This window comes from Anoplolepis gracilipes, chromosome 5, assembly GCF_047496725.1.
Source record: "Anoplolepis gracilipes chromosome 5, ASM4749672v1, whole genome shotgun sequence".
NCBI classification, from domain to species: Eukaryota; Metazoa; Arthropoda; class Insecta; order Hymenoptera; family Formicidae; genus Anoplolepis; species Anoplolepis gracilipes.
In genome coordinates this window covers 7,008,986-7,036,303 of record NC_132974.1, presented here as the reverse complement: position 1 = coordinate 7,036,303, position 27,318 = coordinate 7,008,986, and the positions used below count along the sequence as shown (strand labels likewise).

The 27,318-nt window shown below is 36.6% G+C and overlaps 2 protein-coding genes across 28 annotated transcripts in view; both read right to left on the bottom strand.

Annotated features, from left to right (window-relative positions):
* Positions 1 to 8,664: 8,664 nt before the first annotated feature.
* LOC140665739 (large ribosomal subunit protein eL34) lies at positions 8,665 to 9,845 on the bottom strand. The gene is made up of 4 exons (XM_072892206.1): positions 9,791 to 9,845; positions 9,555 to 9,626; positions 8,994 to 9,191; positions 8,665 to 8,820 (listed from the first exon to the last, which is right to left on the bottom strand). The coding sequence occupies exons 2-4, from the start codon at positions 9,617 to 9,619 to the stop codon at positions 8,724 to 8,726; spliced, it is 360 nt and encodes a 119-aa protein (XP_072748307.1). The 5' UTR covers positions 9,620 to 9,626; positions 9,791 to 9,845; the 3' UTR covers positions 8,665 to 8,723.
* Positions 9,846 to 10,427: 582 nt separating this feature from the next.
* Positions 10,428 to 27,318, bottom strand: part of Eph (Eph receptor tyrosine kinase) — a 94,105-nt gene continuing 77,214 nt past the window's right edge. For 2 of the 27 annotated variants that reach the window (XM_072893410.1, XM_072893437.1), the window contains 12 exons: positions 26,544 to 27,080; positions 26,107 to 26,267; positions 25,688 to 25,952; positions 25,378 to 25,566; positions 25,177 to 25,288; positions 24,909 to 25,012; positions 24,361 to 24,378; positions 23,600 to 23,665; positions 22,426 to 22,593; positions 21,758 to 22,260; positions 21,341 to 21,678; positions 16,513 to 19,618 (listed from right to left, as the gene is read on the bottom strand). In XM_072893410.1, coding sequence (XP_072749511.1) covers positions 19,324 to 19,618; positions 21,341 to 21,678; positions 21,758 to 22,260; positions 22,426 to 22,593; positions 23,600 to 23,665; positions 24,361 to 24,378; positions 24,909 to 25,012; positions 25,177 to 25,288; positions 25,378 to 25,566; positions 25,688 to 25,952; positions 26,107 to 26,267; positions 26,544 to 27,080 — 2,756 coding nt within the window. In that variant the 3' untranslated portion in view covers positions 16,513 to 19,323. Of the gene's footprint in view, positions 15,863 to 16,512; positions 19,619 to 21,340; positions 21,679 to 21,757; positions 22,261 to 22,425; positions 22,594 to 23,599; positions 23,666 to 24,360; positions 24,379 to 24,908; positions 25,013 to 25,176; positions 25,289 to 25,377; positions 25,567 to 25,687; positions 25,953 to 26,106; positions 26,268 to 26,543; positions 27,081 to 27,318 lie in introns of those variants that run through there. The other 25 variants (XM_072893413.1, XM_072893421.1, XM_072893438.1 and 22 more) reach the window with 25 other exon arrangements.

Genomic DNA, 27,318 nt, shown 5'->3' with positions numbered 1-27,318 from the left:
ATTTTTAGAGATGATCTTCGGCACTTTTATGGAAAGACGTCCACGCGCGCCGATCCCGTTCGAGATGCAAGCGATACAGCGTACTTTATAGCGGTGTACGGATTTTTCCCCGAGCTGATCGTCTCGTTGATTTCTTCGGATATTTTATGAAGAACATGTGCAGAGATTTTGTTTTCGTACTCAACATTCTTCGATCATAATGGCTGAATTTTTAACGTACTTAAAATCAACGTCATCCCTATTGGAATTGCTCGATATTTTAAATATCTCCATATAATTAAAATCCCATTGTTCTTACATCTTAATGTAAACACTAATATCGTTTGCGGGTAGCGTTGTTGCGCGAGAACTCGTGAACAGGATAACAAGCAGCTTCGACAATTGACAGTAAATCACTTAACATCGCTATTAAGCTTATAGAGTGTACATCGTTGGAAACCGCTAATACTCGCTCGACTATATGTTCTCTGAAGTAAATGATGGCTCTTTAGTTTAACTTCAGCATTTGCCTCATCGTCGATCTTCGGTATGACGCAGAAATTATTCTAGTCTATAGCGTGCACTTATAATGATTTGCAGATGCTGGCAAAAGACGCAATAAAAGTTGTACGCGCGCGAGGCATAAAAGTGTCTGTAAAGACGATATTAACTTCAATGGCAACATCTTATGCGCGACTAATCACGATTAGCCTATTTGAACGAGGGCCTCGCCTATCATTTAACCGGAAATTGATTCGATTCCTTCACTCGATGTCGCCGTCAAAGATCATATAAGATAATCATTGGTCGAAGCAAATTCTGAAAGAAAAATTAATACTTTGCTCGCACTGTCATCACTGTCATCGGTTTTGTAGAAAAATCGCGGCGTCTGTTAAAAAGACCACTTTCCTGCCTCCGGATTACTTTAAGATTAACGCTTAATTATAAATTATTGAAAATCTTTCGAAAACTGTCGGAAGCTGAATGATAAATATGCATGCGAGGCGTATTAATTGCTACAGTTGGCTAACGAATGCTCGCTGGTAGAGATAATGATCACGCAGTTAATGAAACCTATTTCATTCTGAAACCTCTGCATTTTTAATGAACTTGAAAGCGAGGCAAGCAAATGACAATGCGCGCGCGAGTTATCATTAAGATTCCATAACGATTTTTAACGATTGCGGTAAATCAATCCTACACTATTTTTGGAAGAGAGAAGGAGAGGCGCTAAAAAAATGTTATTATAAGATTTTCAAATAAATTGGATTGCAATATTTTTTTCGTTTTATAAACAGCGGTAAGCGGATAACAAATCCTCGTTTCTTATTCATGAACGCCTCCGGACAATCACGTCGGATCCGACTTTTTAAGCGTCGTGTTAACGAAAAAAGAAAAACCTCGTGCCGACAATCCGGAGCTTCGAACCGGATTTCGGGATTAGAATCAGATACCCCCTTCTACCGCGTTTATTTTATACGAGCGAGGGCGACGGAGATCTCGCCTTCGTATATCGTTATTGTCCGGCTTCGAAGAAACGCGACAATGAATAACAAAGGGTCCCGGTTCGCTCCTCCTGCGACCACAAAATCACGATTCATTCGTCTCGCTTGGAAATATATTATGCTGGCAGAGACGAACGAACTGACAGAAGGAAGAGCGCAGCGGGTTGTTGTGCGCGGACGTGACGCGGCGAAACACAATTACCATGATCGAACTCTATCAATTTTTGTTGCTGTTATTTCGCGCCATTTCGAGACTGAGACGCTCCTCTGAGATGTTATTTTTGTCACTCCTCTTTAACGTCAGTATAAGCGAAATATATTGTTAATAAACAAAAATGAGAATCGTAATCTTGATAAGAATTAAGAATTTTCTTTGACAAGCATGAAAATAATAAAATGTAGATGAATTTGGCTTTTGAAATATAAATGTATAGTTAAAACACGTGCTGCGGTTAATTTCAAGTAAATTTTAATTTATATTAATGCCTTAAAATTAATTTGTCAAGAAACTTGAGCCAAGCAAGATTTAGAGGTGCAACAAAGAATTTATAAAAATAAAGTTTGTGTATAGAAAATATTAAATCACTTGGTAAATTTGTAAAAGAAAAATATTATATATTATTGCCATATATCTACATACTTTTTGCAAAGTGTCGACTATATATATATGTGACCTTTAGCGAGTAACGGGTTAAAATTTAAACGAGAGGAACGTCGAGAGAGAATCATGATGATAAATAGGATTCTTCTACGAACGGACCTTACGCCTCAACGCGTTGCACGACAATGGTCGAACAAAGTGAACGGGCAAGAAGGCTGGGCGCTGGGCGCTGGGCCCCGAAAATCCCAATCTGTTTCGGCGCCAGCTACAAGGATCGTTTTGGCCATGGAAGTATATTTCATTCGTCGAGAGGAACCAAGGGATCCGATGGCCTGACATCGGAGTCATAAAAGAGCGAAATCCTCGTCTGGCAACTAACGTATCATGGCGTCCATAGGCTATTCAGGCCCTTGGGTCTTTTGATCTTTCTCTTCATTTCTCTGTTTCTCTCTCTCTCTCTCTCTCTCTCTCTCTCTCTCTCTCTCTCTCTCTCTCTTTCTCTCTCTCTTCCTTTTTCTTTATGTATGGTGTACACTTCAGTCCTGTACGCAACAGAATACGCTCCTGAGACTTTTTGTAGAAATCTAAAAATGTATTTAAAACATTTATAATTCTTATAAAATTAAAAATATATATTTATTATTATTATTTTATTAATCCTTGCCATTCAGCTTTGGATGGCTTCCAGCTTTTTACATTTGTTGAGATTGTGTCCATGTTGTGTGTGATCATATAATAAATGATATAAATTATATTAAAAATAAAACAAATAAAATAAAATAAACTATAAACATAAAATATACATCACATAGACTACTAATTAAAATTACAATTAAATTCAAAATTCCAAACTAAAGTTAAAGTCAAATTTGAAAATTGAACTCAAAATTAAAATTAACATTAGAATTAAAATTATCAGGAACAAAATTAAACTCATTTTATATCTCTTCTCTCTTTCTTCAACTCTCTTCCCCTTCGTCCATCTGTTTTTCCCTTTCTTCCTTGTTTTAGTTATCCTTTTCATGATTTCCCATCCTTCTCCATTTTTATTTAAAATTTTTTCTACTTACTGACAATTCCTCTTTTGTCTCCCGTTCTCTATTCCTACTTCGCATAGTCTGTAAAAAATATATATTTGTAAATTTATGTATATCTATATAATCAAAAATTAAACGTTTGCTAGAAATAAATTGTCAAATTTATTGTTACAATATGTATATTGTCAGTTCAACAAAGATAATATTGCGTTGATAAAAAATTATGGTATATCTTTTTATTGGCGTTACATCATACAGGATGTTCAGCTGACTCACATTAATGATTATTTAAATCTTTAGTGATTTAATCGAGGAGCTAATAAATTTTTGTTTTGTTTTCGGGAGTATATTGTACTCTTCTTCCCATATGTAACGGCTTGTGCAACCAACGACCAACGGTCAACGGTCAAGATTAGTAGTGGAAGGTTACATTGGATAATCGATCATAATTGTGTCTACTTAGCGAGGAGTCCCCGAAGCTGTCCGAGTCTCGACTAACGGGTATGCATCGCTACCGGACGTCAAAATCGAAATACAAATCTCAAAGCAACCGATCGCAGATGTTGCAACTGAACGTTAGATGTTGTACTTTTGCGTTTACTATTATTAGCTGTCGAGTAATCTTAGTATTTGATCGTGCAGTATAATGAAAAAAATCTAGATAGCCGGCAGACTAGGTATACTTCTTGTTAATTTTCTTCAAGGATTTCGCAGAAGTTCCTCTTTCTCTCTCTCTCTCTCTCTCTCTCTCTCTCTCTCTCTCTCTCTCTCTCTCTCTCTCTCTCTCTCTCTCTTTCTCTATATTTTCTTCTCTCTTGATCCTGGATCTTAATCGACCGTCGTTACCTTCATCATTGCCGTTTGGCGCCGAGATAATTAATCGTCCTGTCGACTACCGCTTCGAGTGGTCGGCGAAAGATGCTGCGTGGCTGCAGTGGTTTATCACGAAAAAGAATAAGGAATATAGGAGAAGAAGGGGAATAGTGGGGCCGCGGAGGTCTCCTCTTTCAGTAGATGAGCACTCGAATGAATTTGCTCTATAAGGCGCGTTGTAAGAGACGACTACCTGCTACGATAACAGTTTACTTCCTCGTAGGACTCGTGCCTACGCAGAAGCGGGCTACAGATATCTTTAAAAGCGGCTTTTTTATCGCCAAGACTCAGGTGTGAATTGAAGCCACTGCTAGTTTCTGATCAAAGAGAATGTACCGCCGAGTTAAACCGCATCCGAAGAAAAGACAGTGGTCAGCCAAGAGATTAATCGACCTCTTGTATCGATTAATCGGCTTCGAGTGAATTTTAATTAACCATTATATAAACAGAGAAGAAAGATAATCACTTGTAATAATTTCAAGATCTTTGAATTGTTCTTCAATAATATGACTGACAATGTTTGTTCTCAGAGAATTTTAATTATCGTAATTATGATATAAAAGATAAAACGAGAGAGAGATATTTAATTGGATAACTATTGAAAGTCAGGATTCTCGATTATTCTTTTCAGCCAAATTTTTGAATCGTTACAAAAGGCTCGCGTCCGAGCATGACCAGGCTAGTTGTGATGAGACATCGCCGACTCGTGAGAGTCATGATTTACATTCGATTTTAATCAGGCGTGATGTAATCGGGTGCTTAAGTTAATGAACGGGGATTCGACGGATTTGGCTTGCCGTTGAATACGTTAATTCGACGTAATGCCTATATTTAATACACTGAATAAATGGAATGAAGAAAATTCTCAGTTAATAGCTATTTGTTCTCGAAATAAAATATTTCTCATAAAATTAACAATAAGACAATACGTCTTCCCAAGATAATTATTATGATTAAATCTTCCATTTTTTATCCTCATTTTCTTAAGAGAGAAATAATCGTAATAATATTTAGATTCGCTTCAAGAGCCGTTAGACTATAATATCATATAAGAATAATAATTTATTAATTTTCTCAAGATGTGTGTTCAAGATAATTTAACGACAACCGGAAATAGAAAGCGTAGGTGTCTTTCGTACTGTGTACAGTCCTGAAGGTCTCTCGCCGTTTCATCCTTATAGGCACACGTATAAAGGTGGCAGGCAATATGTGGGGGCCCCGATATAACAAAGATTCATCGGGACCGGTTTCATATGCCGGCCTTTTTTACGTTCCTCGAAGAGGCCCCGCCGAGCTATGGGTGTGAAAACCGACACCCACCCACTTGTTATTTTGTCAAACAAGAGCCCTGAAAATTATAGGAATCATATGCTGAAGCACGTCTCCTGAAACAATTTTATAGCACAAATTCTTCCCGACCGCACTGTGCTTTGCGTAATTGCGTAATATAGTATATATGTATAATCATAACATTATATAATTAATATGATATATGCATATAGTTACATGCATACATATATATATTTAAGGTAAAAATATTTTGAACATATATATTATGTTAACTATTTTTCTCTAGGGCGTTTTATTATTAATGTCTGATGTGTATTAAAATCTTCATGGAAAAAGAAATTCATGATTATAATAACTTTATTTTATCTGCCAATTTTGCGTATATTTCGAGTGGCAGAGAGAATTTTCTCTAGAATAATAATGATAACTCAACGTAATGGGAATGCAAAGCGCAGTCGATCTAATAATAATGTCGCGAAATGATAGGGACGCATATTACGACACCCTCCCACTTGTCGTTTCACTAAACATGAATCCAGAAAATTATAGGAATCACGTGGCGACGCATCTCCTCTCTCTGAGAGCCGGCTCGCGCGGCTCACGCCAAATTATTCTCGATTGCACGCTCGCGCTACATTTTATAACCGTCAATTAAACGTGACACCGGACAATTGCTGTTTGTGACCGATATATATACTCCTGTATAATTCCGTATGCAGGCGCGAAATTTAACGGTCGCCTCCCCCTGTGACGCACATTGTTATTCATCGTGTATATGCAATTTCGATCAAGTGTCATCGTCTGTTATTACTATGGATTAATTAAAAGTCAATTCTATGTAATCGAAAAACTTTCCATTCTTTTTCTAGACTGAACGACTACATATAAGTTATTATTATTTAAAATTTATATCGAAAAATGTCATTTTATTCCTTTTATATATGCGTTTTTCGTCTTTGCAAAAAAGAGATTCAACTTGATATTGCCGCGATGCATTTCAGAGCGATCAAAGGAATCGAAAATTGCAATGCGCGTGAGTAGATAGGTATCCCAATCTCATATATTACTCGCAGCTACGGTGGTTGCAACTTACAACGATTCCAAGGCAATTGAACCGAGACGAAATGCTGCACCGACCACGGCGGCTAACCGCAGCCATTATTTTCGATATAGGCTCGAAGAACTCGAGAAGGGTGGATGCACCAGTAAGAAAGATTCCGTGGAAAATCACGATTGGTGCCTGTGCGAGCCCCATGAGATCTCATCCCATGAAATTGGATTAGCTTCATGGTGTCTGATTTTTCGTTGTTTTTACGTGACCGTCCTCGCCTTCTCAGTATTTTTTTTTTTGTCCTCGTCGCGGCAATTTTTAACTCGAAAAGGAAACACCGAGGTAATCACGTTCCAGAATCGATCGAGACGAGATCGTACAGATCGCTGAATGATCGTAAAAGAAAAAAAACACGGTTCTTTTTAAGAGAACGTTCGAAATGTAAAATATTTCTCGTTTTTATGTCTTTTTTATTTCCGTCGAACGTTTCCATAAACGTTTGTTAAAACTAATTAAATTATGTACTTTCTCTCCCCTTACTTTATGTTTTAATCTACTTGAACATACAAAGTGTTTCATTCTTCTATCATGTTAATTAAATACGATAGATTCTTTGAAATCAATTTGGAATTGATACTTCTTTAAGAAATTTATTATTTACAGCAATTTTTTTCAATATTATCATATATTTTTTATATTAAAACTATATTAAAACATAAAAATTCTGTTAAATTTACTTAAAATTGACTGCAGAATAATTGTGAGATTTAATTTCCGCGCAAAGAATTTATCATTATTAAAATGTGACAGAAGAGTAAAACATGCGAAATAAATATTCAACGGTATAAATAATAATCACGTATGTTCGCTTTTTAAATTTATAGCAAAGTTTGTTTTTTACCTGTAAACAGGTTAATGTCAAACAAAAATCCGGCAGGTTCTTAGCCATAACATTTTTTTAGGAACAGCGGTCGCTATATAAACGATAGGCATGGCGTAGCACGAGGAACGCAGGTATTTAATGCCAAGTCTCGCCGGGCTGTCCGCATTCTCAGGTGACAAGCCCCTTTATAGCTCTCACCGTTCTCCGACGCGGCGTTTCTGCGGCACCGTGGAAATTATAGCGCGGTCCCAGTACATATATGTACATACGTAGTGGATATCGAGGTGCACTCAACAAATAAGGCACTTGTTAGACGCTCCGAGGCTAGCGACTTGTAAAGGACATCCCTACAGGACGGGTTTTGCGCGCAGCCCTCTTTTGGCAGCACAATACTTGTCTCCGTGTTATAAGACTGCATCAAAGTCATCGACGTTTCTGCAAACATATTGTTATACTCTCGACAAGCATACTCGAATATCTCTGAATGCTCATTTTACCATGAATGTAATTTTAACGTCGACTCCTTTTCAAATTTGTCAGACAGTCGAATAACTCTCACATTTAGTTGCTTTGAAAATCTTTAACATTTAATATTTTAACAATGAAATATTCAATTGAAATAATGAGAAAAATATTTAACATTATTGAAATAATAAGAAAATATGTAATAATTTTATTAATAAATGATAATGATATGTGTATACAGATTTTTTTTATTTATTATCTAAAAACTTTTATATTCCGATATTTTAAGTGAAATATTGATTTCATATTCAGATTGTACAGAATTGTTCTTTTTTAACTCATAATCAATAATAATTTTATGAGAGATAGTATGGCATTGACACGTGCCCCTGTCGAATGCAGCAACGTATGCACACATCTGATTGTGAGATACGCATTCGTTTCTATACACAGTATTTTCCACTTCTGCATATTAAGCTTTATCGTGCTTAGTAACTTTCTCTATGATAGTGATGCTTAATTAAAATTAGAATTGTAAAAATATTTTATATTAAATTAAGAAAATAAAAAAGTATATGTATTCATACACACAAATAGAAATATGATAGCATTATGAAAGATACATCTAATTTCATAAAAGATAGCGATGGTATTTAGCAGAGATTACCAAGTAACTGAATACTTTAAATTCAATCAAACTTAAGCACAAGTGGGTATATTATATATATTATAGACAACTATATAATAGATAACTATTTTTTTCTCTCTGTTACATGCATCTGACATATTACATTATACATATGAAAAAATGTGTACGTACGTTTGTATATAAATGTACATGCAGCTGCAACTAAGACTTTTTTTATACATGATTTTTAATTATTATAAAAAAGATTTGTGTGAATATATAGTTCAGAAATGTGATAATGATACATAGGTAAGTGGAGCCTATCACATAAAATAATATATAAGCAGTATAGTTAAATTTTTTTTGGATTTATTATTTATTTTATTTATTTAATAAAAAGCACGGGATTTTTTACTTCTCCACTTTTTTCGTTTTTGCTGAAGCCTGTTGTGCTTTCATAACTTTATAGACGATCTTTTGTTCTTCGATCAAGAATGCACGTACAATCCTGAAAATTACATCTTAGTGTAAGTTCTAAAGAACATTAAATCTAATATGAAAGTATAAAATTGTTTGCTAATTAATAAATTGTCCATTAAAAGCGTTAAATTATTAATATTTTCTGCTACAGATTATTCAAAATATTATTTAACTATTTTTTATTAAACTTATTGTTCATACCTTTCTTTTACACATTTGTGACAAAGGACACCTCCGTATACACGTTTGACAGTCTTCTTACGTCTGCACATACGTGAACGTTCCATCGGTCTAGCAGGTTGAATACCTCTGAGTTTATCCTTACATTGTCCACATCTTGGGATCTTCTTAGGTTTCTTAAGATATTGGTAGACTAACTTGCCACCTGGCGTGCGTACACTGTTGAACAACATTTTATGAATCAATTAATCTCAAAGTAAAATAATATCCAAATAGGTCTTGTAAAAGAAATTTACTTCAATGTGACAGATACTTTTAAGAGTATAGGCTAACTATTCATAATAATGATAATCATAAATATATAATATTGATAAAAATAATTTTATTTTGTGTTAATGATTATTTTCACTGCCCATTGCACGTGAGACTTACTTAATATAACCGACCAAAACATAACCTCAAAACTATCAAGAACGTTTTACTATTAACACAAATTGCTAAAGTCAAATTTCATTGCGCACAAAAATTAACGAGAAAGAAAATTTCATCTACAGTTAATATTATTTGTAATAGAATACTTACACACGCCTCCTATTACTTTTTGTATTATACGACAAGCGTCGTCGATAGGTTAGTCGTTGTACCATCTTGCTTCTGCAACGTAAAAGTTATCTGTTAACGAGAGAAATCAATCTATAATCTATCCCGACGTCTAATCACTTGTCGCGGATTCGTATCGAAATCATATTACATCGATGCGATTTATGATTGACACACACAGAGTGGATATCAGAAAATTATAGAAAAGCGTCACGAACCTTCTTCGGAGCCAAACGGAAGAGGAACCGACGTTACGCCAAAGAGAGAAATGTTTCCACGCACGCGTAGTCAAGGCAGTGTATGGATTATCAATCGTGGGTAAAGGAGGTTCGAATCTTCGCTAAGATGGTTCGAATCCCTGCTAAATGCGGCGTATCGACTAAGCAGGGTTTGCATTTCAACTAAAAAGGTTTGAATCAGGGCTAACAAAGTCATATTCAAATCTCTGCCTAAGCTACTTTGAATCTTTATACATAGTTCAAATCGGAATGATATAAATTAAAACTAATAATTTGTCAATTTCAAATTTCAGTTCAAATTTTTTTCATTTATCGAGTTATACTTTTTTTTAGAGTTTGTTTATATTTTATTTATTAGACTTTTTTCGTTAAATTAATTTTATTAATGAGAACCTATTTATAATTAAAATGTAATTTAATGTATTCATAATAAGTGTACTTGCAGAATTCTTAGTCTCCATATCGTAAAGCATTATTAATTTTGAACAACAAAAGTTGGACAAGCTTTTATGTTTTTCTTTTCTAAAATTTTATATATTTTATTAAACTATTAATAATAATTATATATGATGTTTGGTCTAAAATAAACGATGACAGGAAAAAAGCAAACTTGTACTGATTTTTACATCGTATAAGGTATATTATTTATTATATCTTATGTACATTCAACATCGTCTTGACAACACCATAGGAAAAATGTTTTAGACATGTTCCAAAATTTGTCGACAGTAACTCTTTGCTTGCTTTTTATTCTCGTATTTTCCTTTATACAATGAATCGAAGACACACGGAGGCGATTCGCTTAACCAATTTTTATGAAAACTCAGTTCGGCGAGTGTATATAAATTATTGTATGTGTATGTATGATAATGCGATGCGTGTATGACTGTGTGAATGTGTATGTGGATATGGTATGTACGCATGTTTCTTTGAGTTATGTTTAATATATGGGACGGTACCTGTTTTTAATGTGCTTTTAATTTGCTTTTTTTTTCGCAGATTTTATCGTTTTCGTTTTTTTGAAGCAGGTACTTTGACAGAGTTCGCTGTAAACAGATTTGTAGAAAATAAGGATAAAAAAAAACAATGCGGTCGCGTAAATCATTTAATTAACGCTTAACTAAATATAACATAATATAATAGCTGCATGTACACAGATTCGATACGACGATCGTATTTATCACTGTAGATGTAGCTTCGTTTTTTCTTTTTTACACGACAGAGTTTCCTCGAAAATTCCCACAGCAGGGAAAGAACGCATCACTCTGCCCCATCATCTCTCGTCGCTAAATAATAATAGATAATTTACGATATAATTAAAATGTTTTGCAATTTAGTCAGATCTCTAAATAAATAAATTTTTTCTTTTAATAAATAGTAATATAATTGAATTAAAATCAATTAAAGAGTTAAGCAAAACGCGAGAGGCGATTTGAGGATTTTTTTAGTTTCTTATGTCGTTCTTGCTTCCTCTCTCTCTCTCTCTCTCTATCAAAAGATCAAAACAAAAAATAACAAATAAAAGAGCGAACAAAAATTCACCGCAACACGGGTGCATATTGAATAATTTTGATTTCCCAGGCTTTTTTCCTGTCACTCTTTTCTATTTGCTCTCATTTCACACACTTTTTTTTAATAAAGCTTTACGTGTATACGAGATGTAACCATAATATGTATCAAAATATATCTGACATGTGAAGTACGATCGAAAGCTTTGAAAGTGTAACGCGATTAAAAACCATTTAATCTATATTAAAATGAAAAGGATTAAGATTATTGGGAGAAACTCGACAGAACAAAAAGAAAAAAAAATCGGAGAAGTCGTACACGAGATACTTTCGCTATCGATTGATACATCCTCAGTTTCGCGTATTTTTTCTCTTGCGCCTACACGTGGCCGTGTGTGTGTATGTGTGTGATATTGATAGAGCTCTATGAAATCTAAATATCGATTTGTCGAAATTAACAACATCCTCAAAACTTCAGGTCGCACTCGCAGATTCGCAGACTCGCTAAAACACAGATAGTTACAGCTTGAAAATTCTTAAGAATCTCTTTCTCTCGTCCGTGGAGTCTCGACCGAACGTTATTACAATCGATCGCAGCGTAATTCGACTCGCGTACAACTTTTTGTCTTCGTCTTCTTCTTCGGTCGGGACTCCGCGCGATCTCATCTTACGTTTTATCGTATTTTTTTCATTTAACCTTTAATACGAACATTTAGGAAGATAGCGCTATAATTAATATCATCTGAAATTTGTTAACATTCTCTATATAAAAATCTGCATTTGCGTGTATTCACTTATTGCTTCTTAATCGTCACCATTTTCAGTAGCTTACTCTTTCTTTCTCGCCTCTTTTTTTTTTTTTTTTGTTTTTCCTAAGGGAGATTTTGTTCTCGTCGCGCAGTCCTTCCGTTTTTCGTTTCTTTTTCTTTCTTTCACGAAACGAACGCGGAAGGTGGCACGGCGAACCGAAAGACACCAGGACGTATCTCGGCATTTTTTTTTAACGCTCCGAGTATGACCTCGAGCAACATTTTATTTACGAGGGAACGGTCGAAGCATCGTTGGGTCGTGCTCCGAGACAGAAGCGCAATCAGACGATTTTAATCGGATCGTAATTCGACGCGCTTCGCAGGCGCGACTTTCGTTTCTTTGTAATTAAAGATAGGAAGGGCAATATGAATAGAGAATTGGCTGGCTGCGAAAGCGCTAGGTCGTTCGCTTTGTCGTTGTCCGCTTTGTATCTCTGATCGAGCGCGAAATCTCGCCTGTTAAAGCACGCCTTCCGCTTTTATTCAACGTCGCTTCGGCATCGTCGACTATATATTACTAAACACGTTAAATCGTTAAATTAAAGAATAAAAACAATTTCTCCGTGGTTTGTCGGACTCACTTGGAAGTTGTTTTAATCTCATGCGCGATATTTCTGTATGTGTATATGTATATGTATATATATATATATATATATATATATATATAAATATATATTTATATATATACACGGTAAAAAATATTTTGTATTTTTGTTGCAATTTTCTTGTGTAGAAATTGTGTTAAATTTTTAAAATACTCTTATGTTAATATAACACATTGTCGTTATGTTATTTTAATTTTTCTGCATTGAGTTAATATTCACCGTTTCTAAGAGTTAAAACAACACAATTAACAAGTAAATCTTACACTAATTTACATTTTTGTATTAATTTTTTACATATTTGTCTTCTGTTAAATTAACATTAAAATTAGAGTGGATAAGTTCGCACACGAGAAATGTGTTAAATTTAAAAATTTTAATTTAAAAATTTTTTACCGTGTATATATTTATATATGTATATATATATATATATATATTTCTCTCTGCCCTGTTGGTCTCTTTAAGAACAAATAGCCAGTAACATATGTATGCATCCCGGGTATGTATCGTGGCCCGAGAAACAGTCTTTACAATTAGCGAATACAAATGTAATACGAAATACGATGAAACAAGCCTCTGATTCTCTTTCTCTCTTTCTTTTTGTTTCCTAAGAAAAAGAAAAAAAATTTCCTATTACGTGGATACATGTTGGAATGGACGTTACTCTGCATGAGAAAACTCCTCGATCAGACCATGAAAATGAAAGAATGAATCATTCGATGAAGATTATCTTGTCGGTGAGTCTCGACGCCTCTATCGCGCGCATCGTCGTTCGCGTATACGTGTTTTATCCGCACATCTCATACTGTTTACGCGCTTACGTTCCTTTTTTTACATTCTTCTCTTTTCTTTTTCATCATTCGTTACAATCCGCTAGGAAAGAATGATGAGAAACGGAGTCGTATCGACTCGAGATCTTGGAGCAACAATAAGTTCGTGCACGCAAGTCCCTTTCTGCTTTGCTCGCTTTGCATTCTGAATAATGTTGATATGTTGACGCATTGCTCGCTATAGTGGGACACGTTCGAAACAGTTTTTTTTTTCACTTTCTCACGTATCGTGCTCTCTCTCTCTCTCTCTCTTCTAAAGCGAGAACAGACATTTCTCGCGATTTCACGTTAGGCAATTTCTCTTATCGATAGAGAGTCTTTCTTCGTTCTTTCTGATTGACATGTCTCGCGTATTTATAGTATAATAGATATCTTTTTATATACGTATATAGAATAATTTCTCGTGATCGCACGCTCGTGTACATACGAATATAGCGCGAAGAGCGGGCTGCAGATTCTCTCAATTTCATCCACACAACTCGCACACGTTCATTCACATTCTCTCTCGTTTACTTGTCGTGTCTCGCGCTAAAATAACTCTTGCACACTCGCGTTGGCACATGTCCGCCTTGTTCGTTTTGTCGTTTGTCTTATAATCGAAAGATATATCCTCATATAGGCCGCACGATACGATATTCGTATATAGGTGACGCGAAGGTAAAAACCGTGTAATTTATCATCCCTCGTAAAGTTATAGTTCATAAAGACATCTCGTAAACACTCACTTTCATTCGTGATTCGTCCTTGTTTTCTCAATTGTGCATTATCGAGGCGACGTAGTGTAATGTGTTCGCTACGTTTGCTACACGAAATAATGAATCTCGAAAATTCTATTACAGTCCGGTTTTGGTACAATTCGTGATACGGTTCTCTACTTTTCTAAATCGTCATGTTGTTTCCCTTTATCAGGCGCACATTACTATCGATTGTTATGTAAAGAGAGACGTAACTTTAATATACTTAGAAGAAGCAAGGCCCAGAAGCAGACGTGTTCGTATGACATTTAGGCCGACATGTAGTTCGCCTTTTAATGCCTTATATCGCAGATATATATATATATATATATATATATATATATATATATATATATATATAAATATATATATATACGTACTAAAAAGGAGCTGCCGTTCAGTACAAAATGTCACAAAATACAAGTGCGACGAATAAGAAATTCGGCTGCAAATCTCAATGGATCTTCGATAAAAAATATACAACATATACAATTTAACAGTTTACACAGGTATTTAAAGTAAAAGAGAAGGCTGTTCACATTAGTGATGAAAGATTTAACATTAAATTTGCGGCAGTGATTACAGAGATGGCTCGTGCATCTCCATTGTCAGTCTGATCTTTAGATATGATCACGGCTTAACAAAAGACTAAATTGGCGCTCGTTATTCGTAGAAGAAAGTGTTATTACATTGATCCCGCCAAATGCCTTTTAGAGCGATTTTTTTATGACATCCTGTTCGATCTGAATGTGAGAATGACATTATTCATAAGTGATTTCTTCGACACTTATAGATATTACGCGAAAGTTTCGCAGTACCTTACGAGTTTGATAAGTCGTTGTATGTAATTTAAGTGCGAGATAACGAATGCATGGTCCTCGTACTTTCTCATTCCCTCTTGGCTTTATCGAGGGAAGTTATAAATGCGATGAATGAATTTTTTTCAACTCTTATTAACGTGGAATGTCTACAGTACGAGTACTTGGAATCATTCGGCGAAACGGTGTTTGCGTGTTGCTTTGGAGGTGTTATTCCTCCACCTCAGTCAACCACCGGACTACTTTACCGGATCTACTCGCGTGCGAAGAGATATTCTTTCAAGGACATTTTCGTTCTGACTAGGTAATCACGAGTCCTAGATGATACACGGTTCGTCGTCCCCTGCAGTTCGTCTCACGGGGCACCTCGAAAAAGAGTGGAAATTTCTGAGATCCATAGGGTAGTGAAATTCTATGCCGATCAACCGATTCCTATGTACGGTCCCTTTACAGGATTTGAGTAACCCTAATACGTCGCAGCCTTATTATACGAGGAAACCTTGCGAGGTGGCCGACATCTGCGCCCGTAACGCCGTCACGCTGTTCATAATCTTCTTCTGATGCCCCACGAGCGTTATACCGAGAGCCGTGAGTTCTTGGACGGTGACACGCGCCGCAGCTTCCAGCGTCGTCACGCCTGCCTGCTCGAAGCTCTCCGCGTATCGTGACATCTTGATGGAAGCCAGCCATTCGCTGACAGACGTCAATTGCGTTAGGTCCACCGCGTCTGGCGCCAGTGGATTGGTGCCCCTGTCAACAACGACAAGTTAAGAAATGTCTCTTTCATGAATAAATAATATACGAAATAAGGAGATTGTAAGGGATTCGCAAGATTTCAAGCTTCTTTATAGATCGTATCATCTTGCTATGGAAGTACATTCACATTCGCACAATTTATATGTATATTTTACGGGTATAGATTTGTTCATTTGCTATTGACTACATTATACGTTAATAACGATAAAAGCTATGAATGAAATAACAAAGATCAATATTGTTCGTCGTCTATTAATTGTTTCATGTTTTTTTATCATCGTTATTAGTGATGTATCTTCGCTATTTGGAGAGATATCGAAATACAATACACTGTTCAAAACGCGATCTCGTTCTTTTATCGACAATGTACTTTTAATCAAGTCAAAGTGGAAAAACAATCATATTTTATTTTACTATATAAATTATTTGTTTTGTCAATATATATTAATTTTTATCGGTTATAAAACGAGACCATGTTATTTCCTAGTTTTATATACATGGAAAAAAAATATATGCACAAATGTTAGACATGTACAAATTGTAAGAGACATTTTATATAGGAGATTGTTGTTGCTATATTGCTTATTGAGATGAAAAGATTAAATTATCGAAACTTACAATGAATTTACAGATATTAAAATATCTGTGAGAAATTCCAAAATAATTATTGAGATGATATAAAGTTTATTTTACAAATTTTTGAGGACAGTACGGGAGAACATAAAACGAGGGTCTTACATAACTTAAATAAAAACCTATTTAAATATGTACACTTGGCTTATAAGTCATTTCATACGTATACTATATCGATCTCGTATAAATAATATTATAGAAATCACTTAAAAAAATAAACGATCAATGTTATTACATGTATACGAGTAATTAGGATTTCGTAGGATTTCGTGCATTTTCTCTTATATGAGATATTACGCACGCTCTAGAATATATTAATACGGATGCAAGCGTACAATTTCTTTTTGTCTCGATAATAGAAATAATAATAAAAATAATAGTAAAAATTAAAATTAAATAATAATTAAATAATAATAAGTATCGTAATATAATAAAAATAATATTAATAGAATAACAATTTGTATCAATATAATACAAATAATAATAATACACAAATATTGTAATAAAATTATCATAAATATTAATAATAATGATAGTCATAATACAATAACGACGCGATGACAATAACAAGGGCGGTAATAACGCTAATTAATAATATCATCAGTAGTATCGTTGATGAACATGAATGTGTCATATGTATAACGCGTTAGTGGTACATAGTTTATAGTTGAGGTGTATATACATACATTTGAATGGATTACGGTGCGTATGAAAGCAAGCAGTGCAACGCAAACTAAGGTGGTTACTAAAGCGCAGGGAGTCTGCTGTCTACATGGCGGCAATATTTCATTATCACGTCAAAGAAGCAGAGCAGAACGTGAAAGCACAGTCAATGTAATCGAATCGTCGAAACGTTAAAGGGCGAAGGAGCTTTGTGTTATTCAGGGCACTGGACGAAACAGAAATGATTGCGCTTTGTTCTTCTGCGCTTCTTTTTTCTCGTATCCGCAAAAAGGGAATTCGGTGTGGGTGGATGGGAGGATGCTGCGCTTTTGATTCTCTTTTCTTTTTCTTTACCTGTTTCTCAAACGCACGTTGGAAGATGCCGACGAGGCGGATGGGGGTGGGGTTGGAGCACCCCTTTCCCTGATTCTGACAATTGTTAGCATTTGTTAGTGCGATGGAGATTATACCGAATGTGTGTTACTATCTGCAGGCTATAGTTTCACCTATCTGATTATGACTCTCGAGTTTGAGTTCTCCCCTAACGCATGTGTGTCGATGCGAATATCCCTTTTATATTACCTTTCATAAGTAGTTTTGTGCGAGCAACTTAAGTTTTAAGTAACTAAAGAGTAGTTTATATACTCGAACTTAAAAATAAAAAAAATAAATAAAAAGAATTCTGCACGATTAATATTTAAATAAAACACCTGAAGGAATTATGGACGAATCGTTTTTGTCTTTGTTATTGGATAAATATTCACCTCCGGTTTTTTGATAGATCTTTACACGTTGCTAGAGATTTTCAATATATATATATATATATATATATATATATATATATATATATAGAATTAAATTTACAGAAAGTATAATTTAAAATGCGGATCTCTTGTAATAGATAAGCTAATGCATGTAAATCTGTTTTAGAATGGCGTGTCGTGACATTTCTTCATCACATTCTGTGGAAATATTTTAGAATTAATATTACGATTATATATATGATCGATTTATTATCGATGCGGAAATATGAACGACACGATTAATTATATCGCGTTTTTTTTATTTTTAACACACATTACGTATAAAAATACTATTCTAATATGGTCAACCGGTTGCACGCGCGCGTATTGTACATATGCTGATAAGTCTTTGCGGCTTTTAATTTTATGTAAATGATATACAGGAGGCGTCAGAGAAACTATGATTGTTTTTCTTTATTACTACAGTTCTTTTGAGCAATTTGCAAATTATTTTTTTTATATCAAAAGTTTCGTCTTATCGAATCTAAATTGACCAAACAATTCGCAATTGAAAGAGAAGAATGACATTAATATCGGGACACCCTCAATAAATTTATATGTGTGTACATGTATTACGTATATACTTTCTTTTTTTCTTTTTATGTATATATCCGTAAAAGTTATGATTACTAATGTAGAAATATCTGAAAAACTAATTGTTTTCATGCACACCGTTAAATCATTTTTTTTTTATTTTCTAAGCTTTTAATCGCGTATATGTATTGCTATTCGATGGTTGAATTGATCTTCTATAAAATTTGGAAATTCTTAAACGATCAATTTATATATCTCGTTTCATTTATATAAAATTGATAATATGCTCTAACTCTTTATACGGTAAAATTTATTGCTCAGTTATGCAACATAGAAATTCTCTATATTCTCTAATATTCTAATACATATCTATGCTATCTCTTCTCGCGTTTGTCGATAATTTATAATAAAAACACTATATATATATGTATATATGTGTATATATATATATATATATATATATATATATATATATATATATGAGATTTCTTTACGACGGTACTACTCTTGTACATACAGTCTATAGCACGACGATAATATTCCTATCGATGCTGCGCGTACCTATATTCGTTACATCTACTATTCCGTCTGATAACTTGGATTACACGCTTTCACTATTTCGCTGGAAGAGCGCCTACAATTTTCCTACGACTAGCGCGATCGTGAAAAGTAATGTAAAACCATAACGATATAGAATGATGCAGTCTTTTGAGATTCAATATCTGACATTCCAATGCCGAATATTAGTTTTGACGGCTAGAAAGACGGGCGGAAAAACGATGCTTTTGCTCGTTCTAATCTTTTACAAACGGGACCCCTTTCTCAGTTAAAATGGGAGAACGGGACCCAATTGGGATAGGTCAGCGATGATTGTTGGTGTGGCAGTGCGTGTGTCGCTGCGTGTGTATGATAGTGTAAGCTACGGCCGGCTCCTGGTGGCATTACTGGAACGGCAATCGCTGACTGGGCTTGTTGATGGGCCTGATGGCCGACTATGTCTACGAACGGGCCCGCCGTGCTCGCGGCTGGGCCTGGTGGCATCGCAGCCGCCACCGCAGCCTGGACGGCAGCCGTATGGCTTGTGACATAGTACGGATTGTGTGCAGGTGGCCTCACGCTGTAGTTGGTCGTCGTGGTCGTGGACGATAGTTGTCGCAGTTGCGTTGCAGTTGCGTTGTAGTTCGCGTAGTCAGGTACCAAAGGACACCACAAAACCAAAAGCACAAAGAATTAGCCCAGGAGAAAAGAGGCGGATCGAAAGGAACAGGAGAGAAACCAACGAGATTTTCCAAATGCAAATACTGCGACCTCATTGGCATAGAAATAAACACTTCGCGATATAATTATTAAATTTCGTCCATGCCAACGGGATATATTCGCAGAATATTATAAAAAGGAGGTTTACCCGATTTTTCGCTGCGGTTTTCGATTCTCGTATGAACGCGAAATTATAAATTATATTATTACGAAATTTACAATTATAAACAGAAATTTTTGTCTCGCGAATATTTTTTTTTTAATTCTCGATCGCAGCAAAATTTAATTTTATCAAAATCCATCAAAGAAAAGAGCGATGCAAAATAGACAAAATTAGCTTTTACTACACATAGCTGCATCTTGTAAGAAATAATTGCGTGAAATGCGAACCATAGATTTAAGAAATGTAGAAACAATAAGCGGCGAAAGCGATTGTGAAAGCTCTGCTAAAAATCGTCGCGATCTCGAACGTGATCAAAATACACGATTAAAAGTATTCTATGCAAAGTCCATAAATTAATTTTCCCGCCAATTGATGCAGAAAAGAACTTTTTTGGCTAAGCAGCGTGCTTTTTCGAAGTATGCAAATGTGACTCTTCGATGTTAAAATATTTTCCGTAACAAGAGACATTATGCGGAAAGTGTGTGCTATTGCGAGAAGCAAGAGAGATTTGAATTTTTTGAAGCAAATCTAATGATTACCTTGTCCTCTTTTTCGTGCATGTCAGAAAATAAATATCGAGGTAGTATAGATGCAACAGAAATGAATTTTGATGATTATTATTTAAAGGGATTATTGTATCAAGAAAACACTGAGAAATAAATAATAATAATTATAATAATAAAAAAAAAAATAAAACAGAAAAAAGCACGAGAACAAAAGCAATAATACGAATGACAGTCCAGTATGTATATATGCTCGCTTCCAGTAATGCCAATCAGGTCGAGGTATCACGACGACGCGAGCATGAGTATGCACACTTCCTTTTTTTTGTTTCTTTTTTGACTGCATACACATATACGGGCACATAATATATGTGTATAAGATTGTGTGCTTGTGCGGAACATCATACGTCAATGAGCCATAATGTCAAAGCCCATTGTAAGTAGCGTGAAACGGATATAGCACGACATCTGTGCGTGAGCGTTTCGGCGAATGAATGAAAACAAGTATTAGCTGTCGAGAGAAATTAATTTATGGACACGACATGTATATAACTCGATAGCATGCGGCGTGATTCTTATTAAAATATTAATAAATAAATGATTCAACAAGATATAAAAAAAGAGAAATGGTGATGATGGCAACGGAAACTATTTTTGCGAATGTATGTTCGAAGCACTTAAACAAATTTCATTCGTTGTGTGCCGATATTTTATACATTCCGTCGTATACGTTTGGTTTGCGTTAAATGATGATGATTGCATTGTCCGCTAGATAATTGACTCACGATATAAGTTTTTAACATTATTTTTACGATTAATATATTCTAGGGGATATTGTTTCGTAATCTCATCACGTATCAGCATTTGGCGATCACTGCTCGTGGATCAAACAATGACAAGTGGGCGCGCTCCTTACCTGTTCTGAGCAATTTTTCTCAGCGTGTCCGGGCTTCGTATGAGCTTGTCCAAAGTCTGCGTGAGATTGGCAAAGGTCGGCCGATGGGTGCGCTCCTTCTGCCAGCAATCGAGCATCAGTTGATAAATAGCCTCCGGACAATCCATCGGCGCTGGAAGCCTATAGCCCTTCTCGATCGACTTTATCACATCTTGATTCGACCAGTTCCAGTATGGCCTCTCGCCATACGACATTACTTCCCAGCACACGATGCCCATACTCCAAACGTCGGAGGCGCTGGTGAATTTACGGAAAGCTATTGCTTCCGGTGCCGTCCACCGTACTGGGATTTTGCCGCCCTGAACGCAAAATAGATTGAAAATAATAAATAATCGATATTATATCGAGAAATCATAAATATGTTGGTACATGTCATACATTTTGATTCTGCAATTTGAATCTATCGCTCACCCTGGTCGTGTAAGCTCCCTCCGTGGCGCTCTCGATCTCTCTACTGAGTCCAAAGTCGGCGATCTTGCAAACCAGAGCGGCGTTGACTAACACGTTTCTCGCGGCGAGATCGCGGTGCACGTAGTTCATCTCCGCGAGATACTGCATACCGCTGGCGATGCCGCGCAGCATCCCCACCAATTGAAGCACTTGGAACTTGCCGTCGTTAGCGCGCAAGAAAGTGTCCAGGCTGCCGTTCTCCATAAACTCCGTGATGATCATCACCGGATTGCTCTTTGTCACCACACCTTGCAAGAATATCACGTTGGGGTGCTCGAACTGTCCCATTATCGACGCCTCTGTCAGGAAATCGTTACGCGCCTTGTCCGCAGAGCCCGGTTTCAGCGTTTTTATAGCCACGTCTATTTCCGTTCGTCCGTCGGGAGGCAGTTTCAGTTTCCCTCGGCAGACGTCGCCGAATTCTCCGCCACCTGTAACCGTAAAAAAAGAAAAAAAATTATCAAAAAGATATAATCAAGTTTTAAAATGATCTTAAAGACTATCCATAAAGTGATATTATTACAGTAGTTGCAGTATATGTTGATAATTTCGCTCATGTGATAATGTAAAGTACAATAATATACAGAATTGCGTACCTATAATTGCCTCTATCGTGATGTATCCGGCGTCGATCTCTCGGGCGAATTCCCGTACAGCCTGATTCGGATCCTCGTAAGTATGAGGATCCACGTAACTCCTTGCACCTGCACCGCCTGCGCCCGCCGCGGTGACCCCCACTGCAGGTGTGAATAGCGGCGTGGTCACTGCAACGTCACGAAAACAGAGTTCATTATATTAACACGAGGGCCGGTGGTGCGAAATTTTGACAGAACTTTAGACCGCGCGTCTCAACATTCGCTCTATCGCGCTCGGCCAACCGTGTCAAATACCGTATCAAAAAAGTAACACTCACACATTCTCCCTCGTCAAAGAGTTTAAAATTTCCAAAAAACAAGACACAATCAAGAAAGCCAAACGCAGGTGGATTCTAAGATATATTCTCCTCTTTCAGTCCCACTTTACTCGATCAGTAAGAGTCATTTTTTTACTTGTATGTGTTTATCTATTTTAAAATCTGGTCTGTTTAAATGTCGAACAGCGGTGTCTATGTACGCTAGAAAAAAAAATCTCGCGCGTAGCCAATCCACATGCTAAAATGCACACTTCTCGCATGCCTGTATATATGCTAAATTATTATTGATATTTATCCAGATTATTATCGATACATTCGCAAAGTTCAACGATTCACATTTTCGTCCTGGATACTCTTCAGACGATTCAAAAATACTTTTTTTTTCTCACACAATTTCTTCTCAATCCTCTTTTATTCATATTAATTTAGTTTCTATTTGAATCGGCTCAAAATATCCAAGTGTACTTTGCGTATATCGATGCAAGAAGATGAACAATCATGAAGCACGATCATCTAAAGAAAAGTAAAAATAAAAAAAAGTAACACAAAAAATTGGCTGCAAGAATACAATGATGCAATTGCGTGCAAAATACAATGGGGCCACGACATGCTTTTATTACTTCCGTAGGTACTTTTCATCCATATCACATATCCACAGAACACAGTGAAGAAAGAATAGAATAGAGTATAGCATAACTATAAAGCGAAACTATAATAAACTTGGAGAACTCGGAGTGTGTGCGAATGTCAGTGCGTTCGGTTATGTCTTTAATATGTCATACGAACGTGTCTGCGCGAGTTTTGCGGTCGCACAAGAGTTTTGACTTGGAAATCGCTTTGGGAAACAAAGGACTTACGCGAGGACTTGCTCTTGTTGTTGGTATGGGTTGTCACAATCGGTGAACTGTCCATTTTGCAGTGCACTGTGAACAACACAACAACCAACAAACTAATTTACAAACAGAAAAACAAAAAAAGCGGCGGGTGTTCAATCATAAATACTTTTCTTTTTTTTTTGTCCTTTTTTTTTTTTAATGACGTAAAGCGAGAAATAAAATAGAAAAAAAATCTCGATTGATCACACAGACAAAGCCATTGAACGTGTAATTAAATTCAAGTGAAAACAATTATTTCCGATAGTAAACAATCCACGCTCTTATTTAAAAAAAAAAAAAAAATCCTTGCGTAGTTTTATTTTTCCTTGTCTCTTATGTTCGTCGGTTATGTTCTTCTTGAATTGTTTTATGAATCAAATATATCAAGATATAAAAGTTATTCGATAACATAACATCGACATACGCTAAACAATAAACAATACGCATGCAATATTGACAAAAAAATGCGACACAACATACGCAAGCACAATGCACGCTGAGCACGCACAATGTGTATTTAAGAAAATTAGGTGTCGTGCAAAAAATTGTTATATGCACGCGCATGTGCACGCGTGTTTGTTTGTATGTGTATGCGTGCGTGCGTATGTACGTGTATATGCGTGTATATATGCAAAAGCGTAAAAGTCTGAAGGTGTAATGCATGTATAAGGGTTGCAAAAATAATCTACACAAAACTGAGTTCCTAGAAACAAAAAAACTTGAGGTGTTTGGAGAAGACTTACTGTAGGTCACAACTAGTCCTGTAGTAGCAGGCGATTGTGTACATTGTTTCATTGGGTTTTTTCATGGATTTTTCATGGAGGCAGGTTCGATAGATTAGGGGAATCGCACATGAAAAGAAAGAATCGAAAGAATTTGGTTAGAATAATCGCATTCGGGCCGCGGGCCAAATCAGTGGGAATTTGGTATGAAAGCGATCGTTTCTCTTTATGTCCCACAGACGGATGGACGTATTTCAGAGCCCCCGACTGCTTTCTCTTTGTTTTTTTTTTCTACAGTGTTAACGTTTAGCTAGCTCTCTTTCTCTCACTCTCATTCGTAAAAAAATTTCTACTGAGGGGTGTTTAATTGTATTATGAGTCTGTTTGCATACGGGGTTATAGCTTCGACACTTGCTGGATCTAAGAGGGGGGGGGGGGCGCAGTGATTCCAATATATATTAGTCACAAGACACGAGGGCGCAATGAAACAACTATAAAAGTGACAGGGGGTAGCAGCGATAATAAATCTTTAAAGAGGAAGAGAAACTTTGAGCAAAATGCAAACGTACCTTCGCCGTTTCGGTACTCCAGAGTATCGCAGTCGCTGGGCTGCTTCTTGTTGCACTCGTCCGAGGCCCTGCTGCAACGAAATCGCATGAATCGCATGAATTTGCTGCAACGAAATGGAGCAAAATAATTGAAAAAAAGTATCTTTACGCGTATTAATACGCAAATACTCGATAATTCGCATATATGTATATTCTTTCTTAATTATAAAATGGAAAATATCTTATTGTTAGAGATATTTCTTTCCAATATTGAAAGTGATTTAATTACCTTCTAAGGATCAAAACGGTCATGATAATAATAATGACAAGAAGTACGACGACAGCGACGACTGCCCCTGCGATTATCCTAACTTGCATGTTGTCGTCCTCACCGACGTAGTCTGTGAACAGAGTGCTCGCATTAGAGATATATATAGTACACAAAGGAGATTGCGAAACGCGAATCTAAATGTTGTTCATGCGCGTTTACCTAGACCCATGGCGTGGGGTGTCTTCTTAAATACCACCGGCGTATACTCGCCCCAACCACGGGTGGTCTTGGCGCGAACCTGTATCGCGTAATCCGTGGAAGGCTTTAGGCCTTTGAACGTGGCAGACAGCTCAGACGTTTGAATGACGGTTGCATTAGTGGCGTCGTCATAGCGCGGGTAACACCTCACTGGTATCAGATATCGAGATGATTATTAATCCCGCTGCCGCGCGATCGAGTGACAATTTAGAATTGATATCGCCACGCATTACTGGCAGAGCTTTATATCACAGCGGGACTTTAGCTTTACCTTCGTATCGTTCGACGAGATCGCTGTCTCCGCCGACTTCGATGACCGGCGCGTCCCAGCTGATGCTAAGTTCGGAGCTTTTGACACTCGTGATCCTAACGTTGCTCACTAGACTCGGCACACTGGCTTCCGTTGTAACAGTAATGTCGACGTATTCCTTCTTTTGAGTCAACAGCGATACACCATTTTGGGCGAATACTTGGAAGCGATAAGTAGTCACTGCGTTCAGACCGGTTATCGTGATTTTCGTGTCGTTGAAGGTTTCCTATTGCACAAAATAATTCCGTAAAGTATTTGATCAAAGAATAATTTACTCTCTATTATGCAATCTGTGCTCGCATACAAATGCATACACACACACACACACACACACACACACACACGCGCGCGCGCGCGCCCGCGCTTTGAAGGAAACTCACAGTATTGGGAATGTATTTGACATCCGTGCTGCAAGCATCGCAGACCACTTTATAAGTCGTGTCGAACCTGCCACCTTGCATATGCGGCGCATTCCAGGAAAGGATCACCGTGGACTGATCGACAAAGTTGACAGTCAAGTTTTGCGGTGCCGAAGGTGGTTCTGCACAAAAAGTATATTCTTCAAGATTTTCGTCCTCCTTTAAATTCTCTCCATCTTCCATATTTACGTGCAACTTTTAAATTAAAGTAAAAAAAATCTCGCGAATATTAAATGGTTAATAATGCAATTTTAAAGTACGGAGTTCAAACATATTAACGTTGATATGCTGGAGAAATCTTTTAAATGCTTTAAAAAATGTTTAGATTTCAAGATTATATTTGAAAAAGATTAAATCTCGACAAAAAAGAAACTACATAAAATTCAATTGATACTTACGCGTGCAAGGCATATTCTTGGGATCCTTTTCCGCCCGATAATAGCCCGGATCGCAACGACACTCCGTGAAACCGTAATCGGAAGCTTTGCTGTGTTCCGGACATGGTTCGCAGATGTGAGAGCCCGCCTCGTGTTTGAACTTGCCTATGGGGCACAACTTGCACTGCTGCTTCTCCACGTCAGCTTGATAACCGGGCTTGCAGTGACATCCACCCGTTGGTAGATACCACTTGCCGTCTCCCTTGCAGAGGAAGGTCGGCTGGGCAATTTTGACAGCATTCTCGACACAAATACCGAGCGTTTGTTCAATGAGCGCGACTTCGCGGCCGGTCGGCGTGGACGGGAAACGGGCAAAGTTCACCGAGATCTCGGGACAATTGATGTAGTACACCTTGATGGCCAAGATCGATATACATGCCCCCTGATCGCGAAAAGCGAAGTAGACGCCCTTCTTTGTCACTGGAATCGACTTTACTTCGGTGTTTATTATCACCTCGGCGTTCGTATTGAATCTACCCTCACCCGCGGCTATGCGACCTGCAAATATGTCAAATATGTCAGCACATGAGAAGCAGATATTGAAATCAAAAAGTTCAGTGAAGGAAGGAGAGATATAGGTACTAAAAGAGGCAATTTATATATTATACGATATTCTAATTTTTTTCATCTTTTAAATTTATCTCGTCTTAATTGTTCTTAATTATTTTTGGTTAAAACATGTAAGCCTTTAAATTGGACATTTTCAGAATATTATCATATTACTCCATTTTCGAGA